This window comes from Lepisosteus oculatus, chromosome 8 (assembly GCF_040954835.1).
Source record: "Lepisosteus oculatus isolate fLepOcu1 chromosome 8, fLepOcu1.hap2, whole genome shotgun sequence".
Classification (NCBI taxonomy): Eukaryota; Metazoa; Chordata; class Actinopteri; order Semionotiformes; family Lepisosteidae; genus Lepisosteus; species Lepisosteus oculatus.
In genome coordinates this window covers 17,836,130-17,855,943 of record NC_090703.1, presented here as the reverse complement: position 1 = coordinate 17,855,943, position 19,814 = coordinate 17,836,130, and the positions used below count along the sequence as shown (strand labels likewise).

The 19,814-nt window shown below is 35.2% G+C and overlaps 1 protein-coding gene across 3 annotated transcripts in view; it reads left to right on the top strand.

Annotated features, from left to right (window-relative positions):
* The window catches only part of ccdc9b (coiled-coil domain containing 9B), a 54,092-nt gene that overhangs the window by 28,120 nt on the left and 6,158 nt on the right, over positions 1 to 19,814 (top strand). For all 3 annotated transcript variants that reach the window (XM_069193319.1, XM_015350914.2, XM_069193320.1), the window contains 7 exons: positions 1,605 to 1,789; positions 5,621 to 5,676; positions 8,900 to 8,953; positions 10,160 to 10,256; positions 15,898 to 15,925; positions 17,617 to 18,445; positions 19,096 to 19,178. In XM_069193319.1, the coding sequence (XP_069049420.1) occupies positions 1,605 to 1,789; positions 5,621 to 5,676; positions 8,900 to 8,953; positions 10,160 to 10,256; positions 15,898 to 15,925; positions 17,617 to 18,445; positions 19,096 to 19,178 (1,332 nt within the window). The remainder of the gene's footprint in view (positions 1 to 1,604; positions 1,790 to 5,620; positions 5,677 to 8,899; positions 8,954 to 10,159; positions 10,257 to 15,897; positions 15,926 to 17,616; positions 18,446 to 19,095; positions 19,179 to 19,814) is intronic.

Sequence of the window (19,814 nt, the reverse complement as noted above, 5' to 3'; positions counted from 1 at the left end):
ATGAAGCCAATTACACAGATCCAGATGCCCATCTTGACTCTGTGTCTTTGTTTCTGTGCTGTCTGCAATTTTTGAAGCCTGTTCCATTTACTGGTAATATGTTTCCTCAGCTTCCTAAGTTCTTTTTATCATGTCGGGTCAGTGTGGCCCTGCTCAGAGGTGTCAAGCAATATTTATGTTTTCAGTGTTTGCTACAGCATTTACTTATATACAAGATACTGGAGGTTGTTCTGAACTGCATGCAGCAATACTAACAAAGAATGTGATAATGTCAAATAGAAATGCAAAATACCTCTAAGAAGTCATTTCGGTATCATTTTTTTAAATTCACGTTTGGGTTTTCAGATGTTTTTCTTAGCCCCAGGATGGAACTGCCAGTTCTGAGGCAAACAAGAATACTTTAATGTTTTCTTTGTCAAGGCCATCTATCATTTCTCTGTCTCTGAGAAGGATTTTGTAGTAGTTGATGATTTTGGGTGGTCTCTGCTTGCTATATGTTTCTTTTAGTAACTTGGGAAAGATGACCTACACGAAGTGCAGTGCTCTACAAGAAAAAACAACTTTCTAAATCAATTGCACAGTTTCTACCAAAATGGTTTCATGTTTGTGAAAAAATGTGTTTAAAATCTCAAATCAGCTTATACAATATTCTGTATGTGAGACCTCTGTATACTGTACTGTACTCTAAATACCTCATGCTTTTATTTAACAGAAGTGCAGCAAATGCTCTCTAAGCCAATGTCAGAGTAAGGAAGGAAAAAACATTTGTTCAATACTGCATGGTACTGTAATTTGGATTCGAAATGTGCTACATACTGCTATTGAGAGGACCATAATGCTTGGAAAGTATTTTTTTCTGCAGCATTCACGTATATACATGCATTCCGCTAACTGTACAGTATATGGTATACTTTCGGTGAATATATTTTACTCTCAGATCAGTGGAAGATTACAGTATGGAAAGACTTTAAAGAAAGTCTTAACCCTAACCCTAACCTATGCCAAATCCATATCTAGGGTTAGGGTTAGGGTTCCTACAAAACATAGGCAATTTTTGATTGCATGGCTGTGTTTCTGGACAGGAATTATATTTAGGAAATGTCATATTTTCATGTTTTCTTCACATTTTATTTCTTCCACATATGGCCATATGCAGTACATGCTTTGTCCTTTAAGGGAATGTTGTCCAACTTGCACTAAAATTAAAACCTCCAAAGAAAGTGATTATTGTTTTCAAACTCTTGCATTTGCATTGAGTGCACAGGCATATTAACAAAGAAATCCAAAACTCATGGTGTATTCTAGACTCTTAGCCTAGTTAAGCCTGAAACCATGTTCATTGAGAACACCATTCTACATGAAATTTCCCATAACAGAGTTCTTGTCAAAAATATAATTTTTCCATTAGGGATGTAATCTGTTTGCTTTGGTTAAATATCTTGATTCAGTGAAATATCTTGATTCAGTGAAGTATATTTTACACTCAGATCTGTGGCACTTTATTTAAACTCTTTGAAGAAAGTCTCAACCCTAACCCTATCCTTCAGTAATTTGACTTCTAAGACAGCAAATAGGCTCAAGTAAGTTTTTTCCTGTCATTCTAGGATGCTGTGAAGTATGGACCAAAGGCCCATGCAGACCTCGATGTTCTAACATTTAAGGAGGAGCAGATGGAGTATATTCGCTGGAAGAAGGAACGAGAGCAGATAGACAGAGAACGGGTGGCGCGGCACAAGAATGCCAAGGGACAGTGGAGACGTGCTTGGGATATTGATAAAACTGAGAACATGTAAGTTTCTGCAAACGTTTATGATGTCTTGCAATGGGCAGTAACAAACTTTTTGAAACTCCTTTGCATGATAGTTGTAGTAAATTTTATCTACTACTGCAGTATGCATGTCTAAATACAGTTTCCCTACCATTAAACTATGTATTGTGCTCATCCTTCTCTTTTCATTAGCCGTGCCTCTATTATCATTTCTACATTAAATTTATGACAGCTTACTAGGCATCATCGCATGATATCGTCTCAACATACTGGTTTTTATCGGTCACCTGTACAGAACTCTGATCACACAAATGAAAGATGTTAAAAATGTAATAAATAAAATATTAATGGCTTAATTATATGTACCGCATTCTACATTCATTGGTCTAAATGTTACAAGCCCTCACTGATTACAGGCTGGGTCTCAGAATCCACAAGAACAGCTTGAACAGGGTGTTGCATCAATATTGCTTGACACTTCAGAGCAGGGCCACACTGGCTCAATAGTATGATAAGTTTTTATATATTTAAATCCCAGTTCTATTCCATTTCTTCGCATTCCATTCATCTAGCATCATGCCTCCATCTGAGATTGTAACGAGAGTAATGGCGCATAGGATTGAACTAAACATTACATTACAGTTGTACCAGTTCTCAAGAGGATCAATGTGAGAAATCTCTATTCTTCTGGCCAAAGCTGGTGATGAAAATCTCTCTTAGGCTCTTCAAGTCAGCCACTCAGTGCCAAACATTAAGAGAGCCTGTTCAGTTGAGTTAACGTTCCCGATATTTTGACAGGTGAATTCATTAATAGAGGACATTTACTAAACAGTAAATAATGAGAATCTTATTTCATAGACAAAACTATCTTAATGGTGTATGAAGTAAGTTTGGCAATTATTGCATTGCCTAAGTGCCTCCTTATACAGATGCTACATTTGTTGGTGGTTACAGCTGTTTTAGAATAATAGGATTCATAGTAGATATTCTTTTTTCTCTTTAATGTGCATGTTCTGGAAGGAGATACTGTACAGTATGTCATCTTAAGGGATTAAAATAGCAAATCAAAATGTTTCAGTGTTAATGGTAAGCTCATCTTAGAATGGAAAGAGCCTTCTAAAAAGACCTTCCTTTCAGGGACAGAGAGAGAGCTAAGCTGGTGAGCTTTTTTCTTATTTAGCAACTTGCATTAATTAAAAAAAAAACTTTTTAAAATGTTTAAAAAATAAATTACTCTAAATTTTTACCCACTCACCTGTTCTCAGGCCTTTCGGATGATTCCAGCTACAGTGAACCGGCTCAGATTGGGTTGCAGTCCTGCTTCCCGCATACTCATTCCATGGTTGATTACATGATTAATTAGAATGGCTCTTATTTCATTTGAAATTTGTTGTCTTCCTCTTCCTCCATTTCTTCCCTTACCTCTTGCTCTGCGTGTTCTTTGTTGTTCCATTGTTTTCTATACTGACCACTTCTGCGCCCTTTTAATATTGGAGAACTGAGTGAAAATATTTGACTGATTGCGTTTGTTCAGGTGAAGACTGTTGTACAGTAGTTTATTGTCACTTTGAGTGTTACCACGTGATTCACGTATTAGTAGTAATGGCCCATGTTTTCTTATGATGACTATTGTGCTTATACATTGAGTATAATGTGAAGTGTTTTGGAAAATGAGTCAACCTGAATTTCAAATTGACTTTAAACAAGTAGAATGTGTGTTCAGTCTTGCAGAGCTGGTGCATTGTTCCGGGAATTTTGTATTGAGATCAGATCGCTCTGTGTGTGCATTTGGTCACAGTGCATAAGCAACTGGGAAAAACTGTATAAACTAGCCAGGCCACAAATAATGTACCTCTAAAGTGTCAGCCATACATTCTATAATAATTTTTTCTATGGCTTGTTTACATCACTAGTACAGAAATAAAATGCTCCCTCTAAAGTTTCAACTCAAAATTCTAGAATTTCAACTTAAGCAACGTAGACACATCTTTTAACCCACTATGTTGGGATGCTTTTTCATGACCCTTGTTTTATAACACATTGAATTGACAGAGAACTGTGGTAAATTTACAGTAGTAAAGTTCTTTGATGTTTTTATGAAGCTAATTACATAACACCACAGATATAAAAATCAAACAAGAAAGACATTACCTTATTTTCTTCAGTTTCTGGAGAGGATGAAAAAAGTTATGGAGAGGATTATTTGAACAGATTTTCAGTCCCACTGTCACCTCATCAGCAACATAGTCAAAAGGCTGGACATGATGATTTGGCCTAACAGTTATACTGTATACTGTATTTGATCTTATGTACAAGGCTTTAAGTACCACTATACTAAAGTCCTAAACCAGTGTCCTCCAGTTGTTTTCTACCATGGGCCACTTCAATGAGTTATCATAAAATCCAGAGCCAGGATAGAGTGTTTGGGTATGTATGATTTTCTGAAGCTAAACTATTATCTTTATTCTGGGTATTATAATGATAAAAGTTTGTTTAAAAAAAAACAAGTATACAATTTTAATTAAATGTAGCAAATGTACTGTAGATAAATAATGTATAATTAATTATTATTATTATTATTATTATTATTATTATTATTATTTGGTGGGTCACTGGTGCTGATGAGCTGTACTCCTCTGTGACTTCAGCTTTTGCTTTTGTTATCACAACAAGTTAGTTCTGCATATTTAGGACTTTAATCTGCTCCCACATACAGTATATCAAGAACTCACATATTCTTGGTATTCTTCACCATGTTACATTACATCTTACATTTAACTGCAGGTCTTTAACAGGAATTATGGTTGAGTGTCAGTCTTGGGTTGTAGTAGGTTGTAAAATTCTTTACACGAAAGAGATTAATCACTGCCCTTCTTGCAGGTAATAGTTTCTTAATTGCATTTGACAAGTGTAAATCCATTTAAGTGCTTACAAGTCCTTTGAGGTTTTCATTCAATTAGGAGTTGCTCGTTCCTAATTTGAAGTGCATAAAAATGCTGAATGAATCAAGTTTGTCGAAGAGGACCTCATGCAGTGTTTAAAATGTCTGATTTAGTGTAGGTGGCTAAGTAGCATAATATGTAAAGCTCTACATAGCAACTATACAGTATCTTACTTAATCGTCTGAATTGAACAGTTATTTTCAGGAGAAAGAATTATTCACACTGATTCATATTTTGTTTTTTTGAGGGATGACAAGTCTTCAAGGGCTGGAAGTAGAGGTTCCTTTTTACTTGGTGGCAGTTTTAAATAAGTATCTGCAGGCAAATCGTTGAAGGATAGTGTTTGTTTTTGCAGGTTAAGGGTCTGGAAGCTTTCAAATGTGGATTTATAAACGACGTCCAACACATAGTGGAACAGCACTCTGATAAACAGCTTTTTATTGTACAAGCAGTATGAAATATAAATGAAGGAAAGAAGGGCTATTTTTATCTTGTTTCAAAAGGTTTGAATGCCTTTCCTTATTTGGGAATGTGTGATAGTCCACAAGGGACAGAAGGGATTAGGAAAAGTTTCAGTGTTTACAAAAACAGAACCGTTCCCTCTGAAATAAGGAAATGTGAGTTTGTTTCTCACAAACCAGAATAGTTAGATTTACATTGCATATTCTAAAAATACATCAGTGTTGTAATTTCCTTCAAAAGCATAACTGGCTTTATTTAATAGAGAACAGGTATTCATTTTAGTCCTTCATTTTTCATTTTGAAAGTGCACTTAATCTGGAAAAGTGACTTTTGCTTCACTTTAGGATAATTTCCCCAACTTGCATTCTCTGCTTCTGGGATAGACACAAGGTATGCCTAATAAGTGGGTTGAATGTACAGTAGAATGATTCTCTCTTTATTTCTTTAGGTTTCGTGAAAAGTTTATCAGTGATGGTGAATCTGGAAATAGAAGTCAAAACAGAGGTGAGCTTGTTAAAAAAGACAATCCATTTAACCTTCTTGTATCCAATTTTTACAAATGAATTATGAGAAAAAATAAATATGAGAAAAGGAATTAACAGACAAACACATCACACATGTGTAATAAGCAATATACTGTAACTCAATGTGCTTCTCCCTTTGATTAGAATAAATTAGAGCATGAGCCTAATAATACCTATGAATTTGTGATAGGCTCTGAACAGTTAATTGTTTCTGTTTCCCATTAGTTTTACACATTCACTATTATATCGCATCACTTATCCAACCGACGGTCATGGTGGCCTACAGCCTATCCAGGGAAACACTGCACATGATAAATCCTGATAAATCCAGGATGGGATACCAGTCCATCACAGGGCACACAGGCACAAATACACACATACTCACCTCATCCCTGGGCCAAATGTGAACCTATCACCATGTCTTTGGACTGTGGAAGGAAACTAGAGCACCTGGAGGAAATGCATGTGAACTCAGGAGTTGAACCCAGATCCTCAGCATTGCAAAGCAAAAATGCTAACCTCTGTGCCACCATGCTGCCCTCTGAAGTATTCATGTTCCATACATTTTGTCATATTGCAGATATTTAATTAATACACTTTGTAATATTTTCTGAGAGGGATAACAATAGTTAATATAAATTTGAATCCTTAAGAGAACAATGCAAAGTTATTGTTTGGTGTAAAAAACATTAGAGTTAACAACAATGTTTAGTAAAATCATGTAATTTTTTTATAGAGGGAGGGATATCATACAGAACTACATATATAAAGAGTGTTTACAAAAAGGATTTTTAGTCTTTGATGTGCTATAATTTAAAACTGAGTGGTTTATTCAATTTTTTTAATATGGAATGCCACCAATAATATCTACGAATGGATTTACCTTTAAATGCCTTTAGTATGTGATTTAACTATAAAGGTGTAATGTACTAATGTTAATTGTTTTTTTTATAACGACAAATTGGGAGGAAAAATCAACAAATTCCTCAAGAGGCAGTTTACAAATGGCAGAGTGCCATCATGGAAAGAGTTGGGTTTAGGCAGCCAGGAATAATGAGAATTCTGTGAAACAACAACTTCTTGAACTTTTCACTAGTTTTCAGCAGTAGCGCTTCCAGTTGGCACTTAACCTTTTGTAAAGCACTATGAGGCTTGTAAACTGTCACAAATTGAACAACTTGATGAGTGTGCAGGTTGTGACACATGCAACACATGATGTTATTATGCACTTGTTTAGAAAATATGCATTCACACTTATATGTACTGTATGTGTACTGTACATACTGTATAACTAGATTTACTATAGTAATGCGTTTTTTGCTTTCTTAGATCAGTGAGACAAAATCCTTAATAAAGGTATTTAAGATTGCAATATAAACAATTGTGAGAAATACAAGTGGCGATGACTTTCTGTACTTTCAGGCACTGTACTTGTTTTATCACAAGTTTGGTACTGTATGTACAGTTTGTAGCTGGTTTCGTAATTCCAAACCCTGATGCTGAAATAGGTTAGTACAATTGATGTTGTTAATATGAGCTGAAGGACATAAACATGCATGTGAAACTAATACAAAACAAGATTAGACAGCAGAAGTCCACACTGCCAAGTGTCATCAAACAAGCTTAACATCAGGCAAGTGGTGAATCATTCCACATTGAACGAAAAAAGTGAAGGTACCATAACATACAGTAGCTTCACTAATCTGCTTGTTTCCAAATTCGATTTGTTTAATACTGAAGAACAGATTTTCGGATTACGTCTCTGATCTCTTTTTTTTTTCCTAATGAAAGCTGAAAATCTATTAGTATAATACATTCTCTGATATTGAATTACTTTTACTGGGCAGTGTAACCAAGCAGCTGTGTCTTTCACCGTCTGTGGCAGTCTGCACTGTAGCTGTGTGGGTTAGAGGCCAGTCAGAGAAAAGAAAAGTGACGACATTTGCACAAGACAGAATACAGTCCTGGCAGATTTTACTGTGTTAGTTCAGAACCCAGATCTAATATGCTAGGTCTAAAGGCAAGATAATTTAGAATATATATATATACAGGATATAGAATATATAGAATATATTTGCAGCATAGTTCCCATAATCTAAAATAACGTTTGCAGGGTGCCAGTGAGGTTGGAAAGGTTTTTACACCAGAGTTGGTGCAGCCTCAGACCCATTTTCAGAATTTCTCTGGTTATTAATGATTATAGCAAATAGGATGCAGGTAACCCTACAAATGGTTATACAGTATGTACAGTATACAAACAGTTTGTTTGTGAAAGTCCTCCAGCATCACACTACCAGGTTAAAGGGACCTGCACAGGCATTTAAATATTTTGGAAAAAAGCCTTTTTTTCTTAGATGTTCCAGAAATTAACATTATTAAGTCCTGAGAAATGAACAGGTAACATATTTAATTTTTCTGACACAGGCAAATTGCAAAAACAGAAATAGATTTAAGTAAAATATAAATTATATGAAAGTATATTTTTTGTCAAACATATTTTTTCAGCTATTCTGAAATGTGTTTGCTGTTGTTAGTATGGCAAAATGTAGGTGTCATTTCAACACATATTGCACAGTTTTGGCACCAGAGGTCTTTCCTGTTCTGTTCAGTCCATACAATAATTTTAGAGGGTAAAACATGCTTGTTCTTCATAAAAGGACCAAACTCTTTCATAGAATGTAACCTTGTGATAAAAGCAACTGATATTTTGTAATTATGTAAATATTTATTAAAAAAATACATTCAGGGCATTTACCCTGATGGATTCATATAACTACAGTAGATGTACTGTAGTTAAGGGTTTTTTGCTTTCTTTTTGTGATGTCTGCTTGACTACTCAATGGACATTCACCTCAAGGTCATGCTCTTTAACGCTGTTTGGTCCTTTTAGGAGGAGGACGTATGTGCTGTATCATCTCTGAAATGACAGGCACATTCTAACATTTATAAATCATTTTAAAAGTAATTACAGCACCTATTCCTTTTGCATAAAAGGAATGCAAAAATATGGTTGTAATTCACTCCCAAAATGTAGTTGCTGTGAACCCCATTTACAGTAACACCAACCTCCAAAATGTAAATGTTAGAAAGTGATCAAAATAATAATATTTACAGTAATACTTATGCTTACTTAATAATAATCATATTGTTACAGTATGTGAGTATGAACCCTTTAACTAATTAAGTTTGTTTGTGTTGCACAGTTGGAAGAAATCCAAGGAAGTTTAATCCAAGATTATCTGACCCTGAAACAAGAGGTTGGTATTAACCTTTCTTATAAAACGATTGCCCATAATGAGTTGCCAATATTGTAGTGTTACTTCAGTCCATCTTTGCAAGTTCTGTTAATAAAATAATTTTTAATATAGAGAATCTGAGCCTAAAGTCTGTGGGCTGGGTACCATACTTTTCCTTCTTTAGTTTGGGATTTAGTAGATTTAATTTTTTCTGTATTATTGCTATACACAGTCATTTGCCAAATATTAAGAAACCCATACTGGTTCTCTTATTAACAAAAATAGGACCTGAAGAATATGCCACACGAGTTTTATATTATACAAATATTTTCAGTCCAATCTCATTACTAGAAGGATTGATAAAAAGTTAGGTTAAAGATGGAGAGATGGTGCTGCCTGAGGACAGCAATGAAAATATCTCTCATGCTCAGGGGTTTTGCAGACACTTGTTTCTGAAGTGAATTTTACAATTGCAATATGCTTTTCATTATTAAGGTCTTTAATGAAAATACTTGCATTGCTTGAAAACTGAGACATTGTTCCCAGATCAGTTTTTTTTTGTTAATTTTTAAATGCTTCCAGTTGAACATGGAAAACAGAAAACAACATAATTTCACTTTGAGTGTATTGCTTTTCTGGGGGATTCATTATCTTGATAGAACCAGAATTTCAGTGTATTTCAGTGGAAGTCTAACTGTTTTAGCTTGTGTGTTGCCTACATTTACAATTTCCATCTCCAAATTGTTATACAATACAGTCTGTGAAATAATGCATCTCTTTCTTCTGCATGAACATGATGGAAATAGCAAGAAATTATTTTGTATATACTGTAGTTGTTATAGTTCTCTTAAACTCACATATTTGTTTTGCTTCATCTGTTCAGTTTTGCAGTACAGTACTTAAATCAATATTAGTGTAACTTTATTAGATTACCTACAGTAATTATGTTTGCTTATTTAGCTTTTATTATCTCTGTAAATTGATTATGCATTGTGGTTGACCTCACAGTTCTGTACCCAAAACAAAATATTTGTTTTTGTTGAATCAATCTAGTGCTCAAAGTATACTCATCACAGTCCTTAAAGCTTACAGAATTTAGAGAGTATTAAAGTATTAAAATATTAAACCAACCAAATGAAGAACATTTAACAGATAAGAATAGTGGTTTTGGGTTGCAATGTCTATTTTAATTGGTTAATCTTGGGTTCCCTATTTATTTTGTTATAGGTTATATGCATCGCAACAGAGAAAAGGCTTCCAAAAATGTTCCAGTGGTAAGCAGCAAAGCAAAAGGCAAGGATCGTCTGACAGGGAGAGCAAGAAGGTAAGGTTCCATAGAATTATTAACAGAAAAAAATAATGTTAGACCCTAAGAAAGGTTACAAATGAATGACTAGCAGGCCCAGTTTCCTTAGCTGGTTGCCAGTAGGCTATTGATCTGAGGGTCTCATTCAGCTCATTTTTGAGAGGTCAAAGGATGAAGAATCTGCTTCAACAATATAACTGCACAGTTTGTTCCAACCCCTTTAATTTAATAAGATCTTATTTTTTCAGACCTAAATACTTAAGTTCTGCTTCTGCCACCGTGTGCTTGTTTCCTTTTGTCCTCTGAGTGGTTCTCTGACTTGACTTTGTCAATAATTTTAACATTCTAAATACTATCAAGCCCCTTAGTAGTGTCATCTGTTTAGGACAAAATAAATTAAAATTACATTAACCTTCTGTTCAAGGCATTTCTCTGGGCTACCTTTGTACTGATTCAGCAGCATTTTCTTTACTCAGTTATACTGTATGGTGACCAGATTTAAACATAGTAGTCTAAACAAGACTGTTACTGTAAACACTGTAGACTGTAAACAATATTTTACAAATATGTTGCATAATGTTCATATAATAATTCCTCATTTATATTCTAAACTTGTCACTATACTGTATACAGTATTAGAATTCAGTTCTGTTAGAATTTTGTTCCCAGCAGGTTTGACTAATACTGTAATTCTTGCAATGCAAGACGTTAAGGTGGCAACATTATCACGGTTCTACAGTAGATACTCTGTTCAGCTTTCAAAAGGTGAATTATTGTACTTCACACCCAAGAGCTCATATTATGAGCTTGTTCATTTGGTAAATAATTTTGTAGGGCCTAATTTAGAGAAAAACAAGAAACAGTATACAGTATATCACAAGTGATTCGTTGCACATTCAGATTGACTTACAGTGAACAAAATTATTTAATGCAAAGGAAGAAGTAATAAGTTTATTCCATGCTGAAAAAAAGAAGAAAGAGAACACAACGTTTCGGCCGTGGAGCCTTCTTCAGGTGCTCACATATTACTTGTTCCTTTGCAGCCTACGCATGCTGACGCAGCTACCCAACAAAATTATTTAATGTTTATGATTGTATACCTACTCATTCTGTGTGAGGTGGGGTGATTTAATTTTAACCTGCTATTTTAATTTTGTGCATATCCATCCTTCTTCAGGAACTGCACAGACTTTTCAGGTGATGGAAAACTGGGCTGCACTGCACTTGACTCAGAGATGGTTCCCTTGAAGTGGCCTAATTAGAGCTCTCAAGCCACCCTGCACACCATTTTAGCTTACGTGAGCAAAATTAGATAAGTGTTGATCTAGAGACAGGTCAGCTGCTTGCGAAGTCTACACTGCTGTTAGGAGGGGAGTTAAGGATAGGAAGCAATCATCGGTAAATAACACCAGCAGGTTAAGCTTATCCTCTCGCCCCCTTGTGAGGGGGTATATAGATGAAATACATACATACTGTAACTTTCTGGTATGGAGGGATTTTATATGACTTTTCCAACTCTGGTTTGTCTTGTGTGTTAATGTTTTGAGTTAGGGGTGGCCATGGATAAAATCATACCTTCATTAGGTAGAAGCAAGAGGGCTCTGGTAAACACAAATTAACCATGAAGTACTGGGTTTGTTTCTGATTTAATATGTTAATTTAGGCTAACATACCTAGTTGGCAGCACTGTATCGGTTGTTGTAAAGTTATAAGAAAAAAACACTTTTATATTAAAAGCGGAAAATTATTATTTTCTGTTACCATTTACTGTTTATGCTGAACATCAGAGTAATATTAGGAATAACAAACTTGACTGCTCATAATTCTGGTTATACAGTATATTGAGGGCATTAAAACCCACAATAAATCCTACTGGTTGCAGTACTCATCTCTCTGTATTATATACTCTCAGTGTGTACATACATAAACAGGTTTTCATAACAATTATTTCCTGTTAGTTTTATGTGTGATACAAGATTATAGAATGCTTGCCAGAACTGGTAACTGTTATAGCAGGTTTCTTCTGGACAATATTCAAGGAGGAAGTTTAGGAAAGAGAAAGCATTGCAAGGTTGCGTAATGCTCAGGACATTATTTCAGTAATAGGTTTCAGTGTGTTGGGTACAGTTCTGATTCACTTCCTTATCACACATTGTTATCAAGGCTCCTCAATGATGTTTGTTTGTTGTTTAGGAACTGATTCTGCAGTTACAGTAGTCCAGTACACAATTATATTATTTCTGAAATAACATCATGCAAAAGAGGCACATAGGTTATAAAAAATAATACAAAATGCAAAATAACTAAATGATATGTCAATTATATGACATTAGATACTGTATGGTAGCATAGGAAACAGCATCTAAATGTTATTGTTTCACGAAAGAGCAGACTCTATATAGCATGTTATATATAATAGCTTAGAAAATCATTTGATGATGAGCATTCTTGATGATAGAGCAATTTATCAATCACACAGGTCATTGGTTTCAATTAAGTTTTTGGTGACTCTTTGGAAAAACTACTTGGATGCCCAATAGGACTTTAGCCCTGACTTAATTGACTAATCACTTGCTACTGTAGGTTTACCTAATGGTTAGATTTTTTCCAAGTCTTTGGTAAATGTGTTAAATTAAGGTTGAACTAAAATCTGCAGAATTGTGGCACAGAGCATCCTGGTCTTGTGTTCCATTAATTTCATATGTTCATTAGTCTTCACTTTTTTTTTCTTTAGGGACTTCTGCTCTGAAGCAAAACATTACAAAGCTATTTATAGATTTTGAGTCACCAGTCTCTAATGGGAGTCATACAGTAAGACTACAGTCTCCAAGCATCCTTGGAGATGGTTTGTTACCATAACAGATTTATGGCACCCTTCCCTTTACTTAAAATGTACTGAGGCTTGTTAAGCCTAAGGAAGATATTGGGAGAGATGTTATGTACTGTTTTAGACAGTGGTAAATGAAGAGATGATTAAGATATGTTCCTTGATGAGCTGTGTCATCATGTAAATCCCAGATAGATATATAGTCAGATTGTATTTCATCAGTTTCTTTTCAGTTGGCTGTATTGTCTGTCAGCATAATATCATAAAGCAATACACTTGGAATCTAGTTAATGAGGATAGGATTCTTGACATTCATTAACATTATTTTTTTAATTAGTATGAAATAAAGCAGAACAAATAAAAGAGTGAAAATGTCTAAATCAGAGAAAAGCATTTAGTGCTGCCTGGGTTTTAAAAGCTGTCAGAACAGTTATTATATAATTACAGTTATTTATTGAAAATGTTGTATATAGGTATGTAATTTACAGAACACATACAGTACTATAGTCATACAGTAGACGAATACTTTATACTGCAATAAAATTTGTCATCAGGTCTCTTGATCAACAAGTAGTAAAAGTAAATCTAAGAACACAGGCACAGGAGACTAATTCAGGTGATCAGAAGAATGGCATGCAGGTTAAACAGATTTGGGGTCTATCAGGCATGTTCTAATTACAAACAAAGTGGCAAACTCAGAAGTTCAATTAAACCACTGAACAGATATGGGAGATTTTATAATTAAACAGAACTAGTTCAAAGTAAAAATAAAGAAGTGTTAGTCAAACAACAATCACTTACAAAATGGAACCCCTAACTATCCCTAGGAAAGTCTAAATTTAAATATTGAAAGTCATCGTCATCCAAACAGCTCACTTTATTTTTCCAATAGATGAGATTTTCCTGTAGTGTATTTTTTCTTTGAATTGATTTATAACTCTTTTAAGCTGTTTCACACTTGTTTACTAATCCTGTAATGAGCCACAGTTCACCAGTTGGTGATTGTCTGAGATGCTATCAGGTATACTGTACCTCTGATACTCACTGTACTGACAAGTTATTGGTGGGTCTTCATTTGGACCATTGATATTGAGCTTTGTCCTATGGTTTTTGGAAGAAACTAGCCAGGGACTTGCTGGAGCCCATCTGCGCCATTCAGTATATCATTACATTGTTCAGATTGATACAGCTTAACAATGTCTCCTATCAGAAGGGCTTCTTTAGCTACATTCTTATTCCATCCACAGACAGCACCAGGCTGAGTTTTAAAACTTTGTACCACATAATAATAGTTATACTGTACATACAGTACATGTTTCCTGTACTAAAGAAGTACCTTCTTTTTATTCTTTCAGTATTACTGTTTAGATACAGACATCTTAGCGTTGGATGGCTCTCTATAGAATTAATACCCACCTATATCAGAGCTTGTGAGCATCACCAAGGGGTGGGGTCATCTCATTTAGGTGAGCCTCATCCTTCAAATTCTCAGGAGGAAATCACTGAATTGGCTACACCTGGAATCTCTAGCTTCCTATAAAAGCAGTTCCTCAGGGAGGCACAGGTTGTATTTTACAGTACATGGACTCTCATGGTTAAAAAGAACAATGAGTATTTAAAAGAAGATTAAATGGTTAGAGTGGTTGTTATATATGGAAAATCTCAAAAGTATTATAAGTGGGTAATATTGATAGCAATCACAGTTTTTGTGTTGTCTTGTCACTGCTAATAGGGGAATTATATAGTTATGGTTCATTTGGGAAAACCCCTTGCTACGCTATCAGGAAGGGAGTTGTTTCGTACCATCCTATGGACCTTTCATTGGGGACTATCCCTTTTAGGTAATGGATAGTGACCTGGGACCTATGGTCTTTGACAGAAACAGGCTACCTACTTGGAGTCCATTTTGCTACTGTATATATTACTACTGTATACTGTTGAGCTTTGATGCAGTTCTGTGATGTCTCTTAGCAGAGGGGCCCATTACCACATTCCTGTAGACTTACAGAGTGAGGCACACAAGGATTATTAGAAAAACACTTTAAAAAAAACATTTAATTCTAATTCAAACAGTCTGCCTCAGTTTTACACCTACAATGCAGTTCAAGTGCAATACCCTGTTTATTGATAATCTCTTATTTTGCCTATGCATACAACCAGAATTATTAAACATACTCCTTTCATTTGTTTGATTACTTTTTTGTTCTGCTTATTTTGGTGTGTGCCTCTACCCATTATTTTAATTGAATGCTATTCAGTTGTGGAAATTAGTGATCCCATTTCCAGAAATGACACACATCCTGTACTGATGTTCCATGGCTTTGCCCTAGTCTCTGAAGACATGTGAAGTGCAATAATAAGGCTTATTAGTGAAGATGGTAACATAGATTAGTTATGAGGTCAAAATGTGGCCGGTAATGGAAAGAGTGAGGCAGCCTAAGTGCTTGTAGATCAAGCAGTGGCACATGTTCCATTTCAGTTCAGTGTTGTTTATAAAACATTCATGGCTTTTCAGACTGCAGTTGTTCCTGAGATTATGTAGGTTATTTCTTTTCTGTGTAGGTTATACATTTAAATTTTGTATATGTATATTAAGTATGTAGATGTACCTTTTAAAAAGTGACATACCTTTAGGTTCAAAGAGAGCACTAAGTTCCAGTCTTTAGTATTGTTATATTGTAAGTGCATTCTCAGAGCACCTTTTCAGTCATCCATTTTCACTTTTTTGATATGCTGAACTAATTTTCCTCTTCATCTAATTAATGTATTATAAAATATAAATGTAACTACCTTATGTACAGTAATTATTTTTTCTGTGTGTTATTTTTGCAGATGGGATGCCAAAGAAGAACACCTCCAGGTCAGTGTGATGTGATAAACAGGACAAAGTTTACAATGTCGGAATTTTTTTGCCGATTTCTATGCTTTTCAAGACTTTTATAACAATATTAATTTTTCCGTTTTACATGAAAAAACATGTTAGCGTCAGAAAGCAAGTGCTTGTTTTGATGCTAAGTATCTGTACACTCATCATTTCAACAGCTTTTATTTTAGGTTTTTGGATCCATTATTTACTGTACTTGAGAAAGCATTAAGAACAAATTAAATGTCTACGTGTATGGTTGTGTTGACATTCCCTGGTCAGGTCAATCTCCAGATCCTTTTGTACACTGGTGGAATCAGTGGAATGTGCAGTTCAAACTCATACACCAGGGGTCAGCAACCTTTTAAAAGGGGCATGTCAAGTGTTAGCTCATGCACTTCTAAAAAATTAATATGCATGCCTTGCCATTTCATGTGATCCTTGTGTGGTCTAGTCAGAGAAGAAAACATCAGGCCAAAACATTGGAAATTCTGAGGTTTTCTGACAGAAAATTTTGATGTCATTTGTCGCATGTACTGTATACTTCAAACTAAGCTACTTGGGTTGTTCAATATTTTGAAAGTTCTTTAAGTAGTTGGAAATAGCGCAAAGTTGAGGTCTGAAAGTCCTGCCAAAAAAATGGCAAGTTCTGCAAGTCTGCTGTCCAAGTTCATCTTTATGCATGGTGATGTCCACTAAAAACATTCGTTTTGTAACCCATTTTTTTACCATGCATTTAGGGGTAGTTTGACCTTTTTCTGACAAAAAGATCTTGATTGCATCATAAAGTCCATAAAGCATGCCAAAACAATCCCACACAATTTTGTAACTTGCTTCTGTGGCTTAATTTTGACTTATACAGAAATTACTGCTTTGTTTTCCTTTCCTTGCTATGGCCCTATAGCTGGTAGACTCAGCGTTGTCTGCCTTATTATTGAAGGTTTTGCTGTGTTTTGTCATTAGACACTCGATGTGCGACAAACAACGCTAACACAACATACTGTATAGAGCAAACAGAATGGTCCTTATGTTGAAAAAATCCATATTTATCTCTCCAAACATCTAACTTTGCTTTTTTAGCAACTGCCATTTTATCTAACATGGTAATAGCGCATGGAAATGTACATCTAAGTGTGAAAAATGTTATCAATACCATGGACTGCGAGCTTTCCTGTGAAAATAATAGGGTAGCCCCACTAAAAATAATGCAGTAAATAAACAAAGAAATTCATTTTTTTCTACGCCAAAGAGTTTTCATTAGGTAGAATGTTATAGAAAATTACAGAACAATCGAGCATTGTATTTTAATTTTTTAACTTAAATTCTTCGTGGCTTATTTAACTTTCATTGCACATTCCTGTTTCTCTGCCATTAAAAATCTCTTTGCATGCCAATACTTGCAGACGTGCCATAGGTTGCAGTCCCCTGCCATACACCATTACATTCTTCAGAATGTCGGCTTAAGTCTATCTTGCTTGAAAAATGAGTGGACAATCCATGTGGAATACATACTGTACCACATCCTGTTCCAGCTCACAGTAGCCAAACATGTTTTTCAGTGATGTCCTTATTTAGGTACATACTGTAACTATAAAATGTTTCCTGTTTTCATCTGTTAAAACGTAATGTACCATTATATGCAATTACCTAACCTTCATATATGTGTGCTGTATGTGTGTATTTCTCAGAGCATTGAAAAGAGTTCTGAAGATGTATGTGAGGATCAGGAGGCTTTGGGTAATCCTGAAGTAGATGAGCCTACACTCAACACAAATGGCAAAGACTGGGATGTTAAAAATGAGCAATTCCAGGATTCAGACACAGCTACCATGCATGATATAGCCAATGTCCAAGGTATTGAAGAAAGTAAGAGATGTGCAGTAGAGAATTCTGAGACTGTTTGTTGTCAAGGTCAACAAGAAATGAATGTTGGTGTAGCTGGAGCTGCTCATCGTGACAAAGTACTAGTTGAAGATGTCAAATCAAACAGACTGGTGGACGCTGAAGCATTACCTCAGCGAGTAAAGGAAAACCATAAATCAGCCCAAGTCCTCAAGGAAATCAATGGTCCACCCCATAAAACGGATAGCACTTCTCCTCCAGAGACAGCCCTGTTGCAAACACTTAAAGATGTTTCCTACAACAGAGATGTGCACTCAGTGGCCGAAGGGCATCAGACTTCACCGACTTTGACATACAATAATATCTCAGAAAAGACAGACAGTCAGCAACAAAGCTCGGTGGTTTCTAAGGACTTCCAAAAAGCTGCCACTGTTCATTGTGTGAACCAAGCAGATAATTTACTGAGCAACAGAAGGTTGACTGATGAGATAAAAAAAGAGAATGTATTTTCTGAAGATTCAGTTACTGACCTGGCAAAAACGAAGAGCACCTCTGAAACAGAATGTCTTACCTCCGACTCAGGAATGAATTATGGAAATGTGAGTCGCTTGACTGTAGAAGACAAGGCAGATAAACTTTCAGATCATTTTAAGAACAATAACACAAGAAGCCCAGGTATTTTGTTTTATTCTTCTCTTAACATAAAATAGGTAGCACATTTGCCAAATGATAAAAAACTGAAGATAAGACAATTATAACTTTTCATGTGATCTAAGAGAGAGAATGCACCAATAAATTAGGAATACATATAATTGTGCTTAAAATAGTTATTTATAGATGTTAATGTGCATGTTTTGTGGTCTACTGGTAAAGCTGTCATAACATAATGATCTCTGCTCTGCAGGTGTGCAACATGTGTAGCAGAATATGAGATGTCTGTGATGTTGTAGAGTATTTAAAGGAAAAGAAACAGAAAAGTATTGCTGGAAATGTACAGAGACTTCAAATTTTAAAAGGAATAGCAAAGTGTCCGTCTGATTTATTTTTTTCTGATAATGATAAACCTGTACATTTTGCTGCAGCACTCTAATCAATGGTAGTTATCGTGTCTGACAGCTCTCTCCAAATGACTGAATGGCATTCTGTGTTTGTTCTTGCTGTTGAAGTCTTTCTTCTCTGTTGGCTGCTGTAGAAAGTGAAGGATGTTGTATGGGACAGTCACTGACAGAAACGTTAGAATCTTCTCTGCCTTTGTGTATATTACCTGACATGCAGATTATACAGTAGCTGTTCTAGATCAGTCATGTTGTTTTTCCCTTTCACAGAGGAGATTATTGATTCTAGTCTCTCTGTGATGAGTCCTGACTCTGGAGCTTCTGTTTCAGCTTACAAGGCCACAACTGTCAAGGTAGTATTCAACACTGGCTTAAAGAAGCCGAGAAAGAAATACCTACAGTATATCTACATTGCTTTTAAAATTGTTCCTCATATTCTTAGGAATAGTAACTGATTTGTATTGTAGGAAAGACTTGGTTAATAATTCATTAATATTTGCAAAATACAGATGAAAAAGGGAAATAATGTTTAATATTATTAGTATTAATATATTAGTATTGTTACTACTAGTATTGTACAGTTAAATAAAGGTGTGTATTTGGAAGAGTACTGTATATACAGTATACATTGAAAGAAAAATTCCAGTAAGCAATGATTGTTCTATTCAGCTATTTAGAAGGCATATTATGAAGTAGTCACAGAAGCACTTTAAAAGACTGCTCATACCCTTGACTCATATAATTGTAGGTTTTTTTTAATCCCACTGTGGATGATCCCGTGACATCTGGCTACATTATAGAAAGTGAGAACAGGCCTTTAGCCATAAGGATGTGCACCTTCAAGGTACACTTTCACTGCTATCTAAGGAGAAGAAGTGATGAAACATCTTTGAACAGGGCTTTATCCATATAGAAAATGGCTTCATGTTATCAGTCTTGAGCAGAATTACATTACTTCCTTTAAACTGTTTTTGTCCTGTTCTTTTCAG